At 40.0% G+C, this 12,177-nt stretch overlaps 1 protein-coding gene across 1 annotated transcript; it reads left to right on the plus strand.

Annotated features, from left to right (window-relative positions):
- Positions 1-38: 38 nt before the first annotated feature.
- Positions 39-12,052, plus strand: mtf2 (metal response element binding transcription factor 2). The gene is made up of 15 exons (XM_042429529.1): positions 39-303; positions 1,373-1,574; positions 4,006-4,087; positions 5,110-5,220; positions 5,352-5,452; positions 5,723-5,898; positions 6,042-6,137; positions 6,969-7,037; positions 7,299-7,422; positions 7,712-7,779; positions 7,945-8,112; positions 8,515-8,635; positions 8,866-8,924; positions 9,296-9,397; positions 9,546-12,052. Exons 1-15 carry the CDS (start codon positions 299-301, stop codon positions 9,919-9,921), a joined length of 1,860 nt encoding a protein of 619 aa, XP_042285463.1. The 5' UTR covers positions 39-298; the 3' UTR covers positions 9,922-12,052.
- The last annotated feature ends 125 nt before the right edge of the window (positions 12,053-12,177 follow it).

Here is a 12,177-nt window from a genome sequence, read left to right on the forward strand (position 1 = left end):
AGTCAAAGTCCTGCCTACTATTTCAAATGTTTGAAAAAAGATGAAGGCAGCAGAAACAAGCAGCCGCGGCAGTTAAAGCGCTTCCCACAATGCACTCCCCGGTCATCAGCGGGAAACCAAAATGGCGAACGTGCTTGGGGAAAACGAGCCGTTTGTTATTTTCTGAAGAAGGCACAAGCCCCGCAAGTTTTCGAGACATACTTTTTATTAACTAAATTCCGGAGTGGGCTAACAGCGGGGTCACTCACATCCAGTTATTTTTGTCGTATTTGTTATCTGTAGAAGCGGAGGTGACCGAATGAGGTATTGTTGTCATCGTGTTTTCCTCCTGTACTGGGGGGGGAGGGTCCGACGGTCAGCGACCTGGCCGGGGTTACTGCTCTGCATGTGGGTTATTCATGCTAACAGTTAGTATCAACTAGCTAACTAGCTAACATTTAGGCCCTGGTTGCTTTCTAATTCAAATACAAGACATTATTTCAGCGTGCAACGTTATCCCATGCTGTTCATTTATCCTTTTTTCAGTGGCTGGTTGGCCATAATCGCCCAGTATCCGAACAAAGGGAGTCTCGGACTGACGGACAGTGTCTAAAGAGAGCAGAAAAACAAAAGCCATACAATCTTTAACATAGCTTGAATATATTTCTGCAGTACTATATAGAAATATCAAGTGTTATTTACACTCTTTAAGTACACTTTGAAGTCAAATTAACAACTGTCATTGTCAATTGTCAGCGTATATGCAACGTTAAGTGGTAAAAATGGATTACAATAACCTTTGCGTTTATTTCTGTTTCGAGATAGGTTTTTAGAAATACTCCAGCATTGTCCTGCAGCCATATAGCTGGCTGCGTGATTGTGGTTAATTACTAATTAGCACCAATTATGAGTATAATCACTTGTTGTTTGTATCCACTGGACGGGAAATGGCATGTGCTTCATTTTCAGTCACTGTTTTGTAAGATATTCTGTAATCACACAAGATATACCTCTATTTTCCATCATCGTTACATATTTCAGGACTGTGTTTCAGCAGAGATGCACAGGTCTAGACATAAATCCTATTGGCTATTCAAAAAGGAATTTCAGCAATGGTCCAGATTACATTGTTGAGAGATAACTTATTTAAAAAAACAAAAAAAACCAACAACTCATAAGCATGTGTGACAAGCTTATGTCTTGTACCTGTTTTTTTTGTACCCTGACTGTCGATTAAATGATCATTATTGGTCAAAAAGAACGCATTGTTGCATACATAATTATTAATTGTAAAATGAAACACCAAACACACTGTCGGCAGCTGATAATTATTCCCTATTGTAAATGCATGTCTCTCCCTTTTCCACCGCTTCCCTTTCTCCATGATTTCCAGAGACTCAGGGGTTGTGGATCACCTGTCTGTCCATCAGAGAGCTCACCCCCAGCGGCAGCAGCAGGCTGTTTCCTTGTCCCCCACAAGCCTTTCTGCTAGGGTGGAGTATGGAGAAGACGACATGTCTGACAGGTTCACAGAGGGACAGGACGTCTTGGCCCGCTGGTCAGATGGCTTGTTTTACTTGGGGACAATCACAAAGGTTAGTGTGAGGGAAAACACTTTTATTTTATATATATATATATATATAATTTGGGATCCATGCTTTGGACATTACTCCGGGGCTCTAAAAAAATTATGTTTGAGGAGACCAAATTTAACTGATAATTCCTCAGACTTAATAAATGTATTGACAGAGATCTCTAATTCTTTTCATATTGAGACTAGACCATGTTGAGAAAACACTATCAACCATAGATTGGTGGGGGGGGGGGGGGGGGGGAGGTTGTCTGAAACCCAAAGTGGTATCTAAATTGATTCCAGATCTTAAATGTTGTTTTGACACATTTTTGGTGGTGGAGTAGTAAGAGCCTGTAATGGAGGAGTGAGCAAGGGAAGATGGTGGGTTCGTCCGATACCCCTACTACCATACTATTTAGTATGCCAGCGCAGTCTGCGAGCCAGAATGCTATTCTGGCTACTCTGATCCACAATCCTCTGCACAGCAGATGATGCGTCACATACAACTGAGCCGCCGAGAGAGCATAGACCAATGACGCATTGACAGATGCCACAATGGCAGATGAAGTAGTATGTCCCAAATGTATGCATACTGCATGCAACAGTACGTACTTTGTAAGGGCAGCTGCAGTTCGTACTAAAAGTAAAAAGTAGAATTATTGGATTCGGAACGTACTGCTCGATGCCATTATAGAGGAGGCAGGCTCCATCTCCAGCCAAAGTGGGGGTGGGGATATATTTCTGGTCTGCAATCAGTACTAAATGATCCTAAGATTAGCAGCCCAATAATAGGACCAGAAATCTAGTAGCGCTAGACCTCTGTCTGTTTTGGGCCTCTGCAGAAGCTGTTTTCGTATCTTAGGAGTCTTTTTATTCCATATAAATGGAAGAATTAGGCTGTCGACTGAATTTAAGGAGAGTAGAGAAGAAACTTTTTGTGACCACATTAAACGGCATCAGTTCGCTTTCACAAAGATTCAGTTTATACCTTGATAAGTGACCAAAGGAAGGCAAGGGCTGCAGGAACAGAAACAGAAAGGTCGGATGTGTATAACAATAAATCATCTGTGTATAGACAATTTGTGTTAGTGTCCGCATCTGACTATACCTTTTGATGAGAGGGTTGGAGCAAAGTGCTATTGTAAGGGGTTCTATGGCGAGGAAAAACAACAAGGGACTTAAAGGGTAACCCTGGCATGTCAACTGTTGCAGAGGGAAACATCCTGATTGAGTGTTATTAGTCCTGACAGAGGCTTTAGGTGATGAGTACAGAAGTCTTATCCAAGTTAAGAATTTAGAACCAAAGCTGAATTTAGAGTGTAAAAAAGGTATTTCCACTCCACCTGGTCAAACGCTTTCTCTGCATCGAAGAATATAATGGCCTCAGACGTGTTGGTGACAGAGGGATTATATATGATATTAAATAATCATTGAAGAATGTCTACTTTTAATAAATCCTGTTTTGATCAGGAATTGATGGGAGGACTATTTTGAGACGCGTTGCCAGGAGTTTGGCTAGAATTTTATAGTTGACATTTAAAAGGCTAATTGGACAGTATGATGCACAGTCAAGAGGGTCTTTGTTTTTTCATAAGAATAAGCCAATTGATTGCCTGAGTGAGTCTGTGGAAGAGTACCATTTACAAATGCTTCATTGTACGTTTCACTTAGAATATGGACTATTTTGGAATAAAGCTTTTTTATAAAACTCTGCCCAGTAGCCATCAGGCCCTGGGCTTCTCCAGGATTGAAGGGATTTGACAGTTTTAGACAATTCTTCAACAGTGATCGGTCGCTCTAATTTTTTAACCAAATCACGGCTGACTACAAACACAGCAAGGGAGTGAAAGAAATCATCCAATTCTAATATCTCTGCTTCATTTTCAGAAGTATATAAAGACAGGTAAAATCTCTTGAACTCATCAATCATCCCCCTGGGGTCTAATGATATCCCAAACTATATACGAATTTTAAGAATCTGATGGCTTTACTGGCTTTATCTCTTTGTTCGTAGTAAGTGCTCCTAGACTTGACAAGCAGTTCAGTAGCCTGGTCTGTTAGTTATGTGTCAAATTCTGTTTGCAAAGATAAACGCTCCTTATAAATATCTGGAGATGGTGAAATGGTATCAATGTCATCTAATTGGGTAATACAGTGTGTTAACACAGAGACGTTAGCACACATGATTATCTGATCATGATTATCTGTCTTTCAAAATTGCTAAGGAAATTGTGATATTGAAAGACAGTGAAATCCTAAGTTAAACCTTTTGTCAAATTGCATAACCATCACCAAAACATTTCAGTTTGACATGGCCTACAACATTTAAGATTATTTTGGTAGTATTTAATAAATTGCTGCTTCCTTGTTTCTGCAGATGGACAGTGCATTTTAAGGTTTTAAAAACAGTGAGGTGTTTAGGAAAACAAATCTATTTTTGCTTTCTCCTTCAGATAGATCGGGACAAGCAGCGATGCTTTGTTGTTTTTGAAGATCGCTCAAAGTCTTGGGTTCTCTGGAAGGATATTCAGACAGGTAAGCTCTCTCAACTTCATGATTGTGAAATATTTGGAGCTTGCTATTGAATAAAAATGTGTGTCTCTGATGATAATTTGCAGTGATTGTTAATATGTATGTTATTTTATTGCCTGGTAACATCTGCACTTTGTACCTTTTTCGATTACGTACAGTTTCATTTTTATTTTAGCTTTTATTACTAGATCAGTATTGTGCTGTCCACACCCCTGTCAGCCAGACTTATCTCCCTGCTGTTGCTGACAGTTAACTGTCCACAGAGTCAGCCTGCCATCAGTGCAGCACCAGTGAACAGGCCCACGTGTGAAGATAGGGAGATATACAAAGAGACTGGTGTCTGACCCAAATTTCTTTTTTTTTAATGAAGTTCAGCCTGATTGGGAAAAAATTTTTAAAAATCCACCATGCAAATTTTTTTAGACTTATTTTTCATTCTTCTGAGCTGATTCACATTTTTCTGCACAGCTGTATGTACAGTCTCGTGGTGCTGATATAAAAAGTTAACAGCAGTTCAGAGTCATGTTTTCTGCTGACCTCCAGTGGCTGAAGTTGCCACTTTGCTGCACTGGTGTAGAAATGTACTTGTGGCGTCTGCACTACACCCTCATCACTTTTCGATGTGGTTATAGGTGCAACAGACCAACAGCATGGTATTATTACTCTTTAAAATGCATCTTCTCACCCTAGTGTGTATCCACGCAGATGGTTTAGTTATAGTTTTGTTTTGTTTTTTTTGTCCAGGTTTTTAGATATCGCACTCTAAAATTTCAGCTATCACCCCAATACTATGGGGCTACATGGAATTTTGTATTGAGGTGCTTCTACCATTCAATTTTTTTTTTAAAATTAATCTGTCTTTTCAGAAACTGTGTCATGGTTACTCTGGACAATCCAGACCTGTAAACAGTTTTTATTTGCTTTGTTGAAACACTAGTTGAGGTGCTTGGCTAGTTTTTACTTCTTCACAAATATCCTGTATCACGGTGGTGATTCGTTGCCCTGCCTTTGTCTGTCCATTTTAGGAGATGAAGATGATGAGGATGATGAGGACGATGACATTGTATGCTCCATATGCCAAGATGAAACTTCAGAAGAACCCAATGAGATTGTCATTTGTGACAAGTGTGGACAAGGTACTGTGCGCTGTCAATGATGTGTTTATACCCAACATTGATGGAAGCAGTTTTTAAAATTCTTTATTAACTATCGAATTTTTTATTTCATTAATGTAGCAGCTGCATGTAAATGTGTTTGTTGTCTTAAGGCTACCATCAGCTGTGCCACTCTCCCATCATTGATGCCACTGTCATCGACTCCGATGAAAAGTGGCTTTGCTTACAGTGTGAGCCCACTGCTATGCCTAAGGTACAGCTCTAGTTTGAAATACTATAAATATTTAATACCTTTAGCTGAATGTATAATTTTTTTTGTTTAGATGAGTGTGTGTTTACATTGCAAATAGCTGTTTTGTGAGACTCTATAGGTGCTCTGCTTTAACTATATAGTAAAATGAAGATAAGAGATGTAGAGTAGCTACAAGATAATCTATGGATCTGTGTACGTAGCTTCATCTTGGAGTAATTATGCTTTGTGTGTTTTTTTTGTTTGTTTGTTTTTTATCTGTGTGTTTCATAGAGGGGGAGTGCACATAGGAGGGCAGTGAATGCTAAAGGCTTTCTGCAGCAGGCGCACCATCAGCAACACATGGAGCTGCACCTGTCCCTCCCATACGCGCTGGATGAGCTAGTGTGGGACCCCGAACACAAGGCTAACATCCAACAATGCTACTGCTACTGTGGAGGTCCAGGAGAGTGAGTAATACCAAACTCGAAAGAAGAAACCCAAGAATCTGAGTGCACAATTTCCTGCATTCCCATGTTTTAAGATTTGTAATATCATATAACCTGATCGGGCTAACCAGTCTCTCTTTTTCTCTTTGTCTCTTTCTGTGTAGCTGGTATCTGAAGATGCTGCAGTGTAATAGGTGTCAGCAGTGGTTCCATGAGGCCTGTCTTCATTGCTTACAGATGCCCATGCTCTATGGAGATAGGTGCAAATGCCACTATTATTATTACTACTATTGTGTGTGTGTGTGTGTGTGTGTGTGTGTGTGTGTGTGTGTGTGTGTGTGTGTGTGTGTGTGTGTGTGTGTGTGTGTTGGCAACTTCTGGATGAATCACAGAGAAACTTGCAGTAAGCTGTAACATCGCTCGGCTCCAGTGGTTACTTCCTCTTCCAGACTCTGTTGTCTCTGATTCAACACTGCAGTATTCGGCCTTTTATCATGAATCTAGTTTTCTTTCAAATATACTGATATTTTAAAGTATTTCATAGTATGATATTTTAGTGTCTGCTTTTCCCTAACGCTGGCATAACATGGTAGATGGGAGTGTTTTGGGAGACCCACATTTTACTGTCCTTGAAGGCACCACTAATGAAAATGAGGCAATGTAGTTTGTAGTCTAATGCAGATCTCCTGAGTCTGTGGGATGACACTTTTTTTTTTTTTTTCTTCACCCGGCGGACTTTGCCGGCAAGTGAGCGGGGAGCTCTGGGTGCAGGCAACATGAAGGGAAGTTAAACATGGTTCATTTTCATAAACTACCCACACTGTAATGATACAATGCTGGTTGAAAATCGGCAAAGTTTCCCTTTAAACTGCAGCTAAAGAAAATACTGTAAGTTCAGTGGAGGAAACAATACTGTGCTTTGTTTTGGGTGGTCTGCCTCACTTCCATGTTGTTTTCATATATCAGGACACGTTATCTTTTACTGTTGCATGTGTGACACTGCCTTTCATGTCCTCGCATTTAATTGCTGCACTATGCCCCAAAATATGACCTCTTCAAGTTGACATCATCTCTTGTTTCTTCACCTTCAGGTTTTATCGGTTTATTTGTTCCGTTTGCAAGGGTGGACCAGAGTACCTCAGCCGGCTGTCTCTCACATGGTAAGTGACTCTAAAAATATGTGTTTAACTTTGACACAAAGTCTTGCTTTAAAACAGTATATTGTTTAATAAAGAACACAGGCATGTGATTGCCCTTCTTTCAAAAGTAATCTTTTAGACACAATTCCCCCTCTCAAACCAAATGGTAGTGAAATATAATATAAGTGATGTTATACCTGTGTATCTCATGATTTTCTTGTTATGATCACTCATTTAAAACCAGATCAAGTAAAGAAAACATATTTTGCTGTACTTTTGCAGGGAGGATGTCACACACCTGAGTCTGTACAACTTGAGTGTGATCCACAAGAAGAAGTACTTTGACTCTGAGATGGACCTGATGACTTACATCAATAATAACTGGGAGCTGCTGCAGCTGGGGGAGGTAAGGAGACTAGTCATCAACTTCCATTTGTAATACGCCGCTGGCCGATTTTGGACACACACACGTTAAAAATTTTTAGACATTTTTTGTTTTGTCCATCAGCACAGTTCCAGTCCATGACTGAGTCACCATGTGACCAACAAAGCACATTTTTTGTTGGTCAGCTTGTCGTAGAGGGTTAATTACTTCTAAATTACACTGGCTGCCAATTTGAGCTTTAAAACCATTTTTCAAACATTTTTATCTATTTTATATCTGTTTGGTTACCTCCCCTCCCCTGTGTCTGCAGCTTGCCAACACTCCAAGATCAGAGCGATATGAAAGTGTTCTGGCGGCATTAAACAACAACAGCAGCATGTAAGTAATTCCTTTTTATTAGTTCATTGTTAAATCCCTGAAAGTGTTCAACACTATCTTTTTCTTAATTCACATCTTTCCCATTTTTCTTTTCTACTGTCTATGTTTATACTCTTATGTGTTTCTGCATATCATTACTCTCCTTCCTCCTTCTATCGCTGCCAGGTTCATGTCTGGAAAGGAAGTAAAGAAAAAGAAGCATTTGTTTGGGCTGAGGATCCGTTTCCCTCCTGCTCCTCCCAACTCTGAGCCAAACAGCAGAGTGATGGAGCGAGCCTCACATGAGATCACCATCAAGGGATGCAAGTCCAACAAAGCCCTGACGGGCATGAGGTGAGATGTGAGACGTATTTCTGAAGATCTGAAGTTACATGTTTTAAAATTGCTGGATGGGATATCGCATCTTAATTTAAGTAAGGCTCTCATCACCTTTAAATATGAATAGAGCCTTTGTTAATGACACTAAAACCTGCACATATCCCTTAACAGTCATCTTTGTAAGCTCTTGAATTTGCAAAAGGCTTTTGTTGGACTGATGGCATACTTCTGGCCCAGCTATAAAATTAGGCAAGAGAGGGGTAAAGTGATAAAACTTAGAACGAGCAGTGTTTTCATACTGTCCTGCACCTTGTAATTCATTTCAGGGAGTGTGACTGCTTAACAGTTAAGATGTTATTAATGCACAACTGTCCTTACTTGTGAAACTGTTGTGAAATGTTGTTATTGTTGCTCTAGAACTTGCAGTACTTTAACCAATGGCACAGAGAAGAAAACAAAGAAGAAAAAGAGGAAGCAAGGAACACGCTCTCTGGAGGCTCTGGCCAAACCACGACGCTCCAGTGAACTCTTGTCCCAGGTGTGTGTGTTTGTGTGCGTGTGCATGCGTTTGTATGTATGTTTTTAGTGGGCGGAAACTGGGTGTATACATAGTTGTTGAGAGGGGTGGGTGTTTTGGCATTATGTTGTATAGGTCTTAGCTCGCACACAGCCATTATTTTGAGAAAACTAACAAACTATCGTTTCTGCTGAGATAATGAGAACCTGTTGAACTGAGAAATGCTAATGATTTTTACTTGTCATTAACAGGAACTAAGAAAGCCTCTACCACTAGAGTCCCACGCATTGGATCACTTAACCTCCATCAAGTAAGTGAGCAAATGTGGTGCAAAATGTAATCCACTGTGTTGAGGTGAAGCCGCTGAACCTAAGGTGATATCTTTAAATGGAGTAACCAACAGTCCTAAAACTCAGATATTTAATTGAAAGCTAAACAGCATAGAGAAAAGCAATAAATCCACACATTTGATCAGCTGAAACCAGCTTGAGATTTTTTCTTGTAAATTAACTAAAATGCTTGATTTCTGATCAAAATTATTGCCTATTAATTTTCTGATTACTTGACAAATGGTTTCTGCACTGTGTACAGTGATGATAAGTTTCAGCAGTTTTCTTTTTCTGTGTCTAATGTTTTATCCTCCTTTTTTTTCTTTCTCTTTTACCATCTCCACAACACCAGGAGTGACAGATCTTTACTGTCATCTCGAACCTCAGATGTGGAATCCATAGGAGCCCTGAGCACCACAGAAACTACCTCAACCAGCATTTCAAGGCAGTCCAGGTACGCCTGCTATGCAACTGCTGTCCCCTGTCTCACTTTGACACTCATCCCATGTCTTTTTTTTTTTTTTGTAAATTCTTTCGTTATTACCCTCAGATTTAACATCAGTTTTCTTTTACTTCCTCTTTTCCTATCGAACACCCCTCAGCCTCTGTAGCTCCAGCAAGACTCGTACCACAGCCTGCATCATGCCTGTTTCCCCTCCACCCTTAAAAAGGAAACGTGGGCGACCACGACGGGCCCTGCAGCCCCCAAACCCGGAGATCCCCCCTCCCAGCCACGCAGACCCACACCCTTCAGCCACAGAGATGCTGAGTGCGCTCCCAGGGCTGCACTCCACAGACATAGTTCACGGCATGGACCCCAACAGCCAGCTCTCCCACCTCAAGAGCTCCATCAGCAGCTATTTCGGAGCAGCAGGGAGGCTGGCTTGTGGGGAAAAGTACAAAGTCTTGGCTCGGCGGGTCACCCTGGACGGCAAGGTGCAGTACCTGGTGGAGTGGGAAGGAGTCACCGCCTCCTAGACTTGTCTCGGTTGTCATCATCACTTAACTAGCGCCTGCAAGAGGTGTACGGCTGTGCGAAGGACATGTGTACACAGCCTGTATTCAGAGCATTAATTGATATATGCCTTTGTTTAGTTTAGGCAGACGCAAGTTTTGCCTGTTAAGCTTACTGCAAAGCCTACTGGTTCAGTGCAGTCCAGTCAGTGTAAGTATAGTGCATTTAAACATATGTCTCTTCTTCATGTGTTTAAAGATTACAGTTCATTGATAAAGACGAGGCTTTGTCATAATACCACCATATTTGTGTTCTTCTGCTTTTAACTCTCATTATCTGCTTTGAATGTTTACAGAAACCCCCATTTATTCAGGGGTAAATAACCATCAGTGCACTGCACCCTTTAGGCTTTCAGTGAACCGTTATTGTGATCGATTTTTTTTTTAACCCAGTGATATGCTTTTCATTCTCAGACCAGTTAAGTATGAAACTAAGTTCGACAGAATGTAGTCAGTCAGGTATAAAATTGTGAATCGTGGTGGATAAGAGAAACGGGAAAAAGAACTGTCATTAACTTTTACTACTGCAGTCAAGCAGGGTAAAGTTACATCCGTTTGATTAACATTTATTTTCTTACAAAACGTGTCCCCTTTTTATATTAGTGTCCCCTCCTTCTCTAGTCCCAGCTGTGAGTACCTCTTGTTGCCTTTGGCAGACATATCCTTCAGTTCTCATTTGAGAGCAGTTCAGGAGGATCTCAAAACGAGAGATGTGCTGCTGCAAATGTTTATTATTTTATATAGAATTATACTACATTTATTATTACCTTTTCTACTTGTACTTCCTCATCATGCCCTTTTCTGTTTTGTAGGGCAGATTTCTCTGATTTTCTTCTTTTTTAATAATGGATTGCACATAAAATTATATGTTAGACTGTCATCTCATTTAAAACCGATCAGCTGAAAAAGTCAGATTATGGCATAATTTCTCATCCAAGATACAGTTTTGTAAATCTTGTTTATGTGGGGCCCAGCAGCTTAAATCAAATATGAGATTCTAAAAAGATCCTCAGATTGTTATTCCAGCATATAATGTAATGTAAATCTTGTTTTCATGGTAAAGATTTTTTTTTTTTTCAAGAAGCTTTGACATCTTTAGTCTACATATCCTTTAAAATGTTATGATTGAAATTGATTTAAAAAAAAATGACTGTTATCTTTTGAAATCTTTAAGGACCTGTTGAGTTTTTAGTTTGTCAAATAGTTAGTCATAAAATAAAGTGCTGCATCAGATGACTGTTGTATACCCAGTTCACATACCCAGAGTCCATGATTGCTCTGTTTGTTTGTGCTGCCTATGCAAGTTAGTCTTTGAAAAATGTTCAGTCATATAATTGGACCATACGGCTTTAAAAAGGGGAGCTTCAGCATTGTTGTCGTGATGATTTTGACTCAGGCGTCTTTCTTTTGTGCAACAAGTGCAACTAAATATTGACATTAAAAAAATGCACTTGGATGTTTTTGCTTTTTAGTCCACACACTCAGGATATGCCCATTGCCCAAATACTTCACTGTATTGCATAGGCCAGCATTTGGAGCGTGACAGGAGGTTTTGATGTAAGTTATTCAGTAAATGTTGTTGGTCAGTATTTTTATATCAGGTCCTCCATTTGTCATATTAATTTGGGCCATTTGTATGTATGTACTCTTTTTTTTTTCTTCTTTTTTTTTTCTTCTATGAGCAAAATAATTTGTAGTCCATGTAACTGCCACACATGCTTGTTTATACTGAGTCAGAAAACAATCACTGGAAAACTAACGTGCTGTATGTTGCAAGAGGTAAATAATCGGTTAGTGTCTCTTTTTGGAGATGTTTTTGTTAAAATGGACAGACCTTTTCGTGACACTGATACCTCTTAAGTGTAAGGATGTAGTCAGTGCATTTGAAGCTTCTCTCCTCTGTTCAGCCAGCGTCTCAGCCTACATGTCGCTGTCACTGGCTTCCAGCAGGCTGCTGCAGCCAAAGAACATACATGTAACGTCTGCTTTGTCTCTGAGAGTGTTCTTATTACATTTTTATACATCATTATATAGGCCGACGTGTAACTTCTGAGCCTGTTTTTGTTAAAGGATAAATAAAAGCCGATATTTTCAACTGTTGTGTTGTGGTTTGGGTGTTTAATTACTGAATATAGTCTGTTTCAACACTATGTCAAAACTGCAGTTTACAGTTTAAACGTACGCGCCACTGTTCGCGGCTTGTGTCGGTGACAACCTTCT

Source organism: Thunnus maccoyii, chromosome 12, assembly GCF_910596095.1.
Source record: "Thunnus maccoyii chromosome 12, fThuMac1.1, whole genome shotgun sequence".
Classification (NCBI taxonomy): Eukaryota; Metazoa; Chordata; class Actinopteri; order Scombriformes; family Scombridae; genus Thunnus; species Thunnus maccoyii.

Excerpts from the sequence above, each read along its gene's own strand:
- mtf2 (XM_042429529.1), top strand. Across the intron at positions 1,575-4,005 it reads ACTTGGGGACAATCACAAAG|ATAGATCGGGACAAGCAGCG; the intron begins GTTAGTGTGAGG and ends TTTCTCCTTCAG. Across the intron at positions 7,423-7,711 it reads AGCTGCTGCAGCTGGGGGAG|CTTGCCAACACTCCAAGATC; the intron begins GTAAGGAGACTA and ends CTGTGTCTGCAG.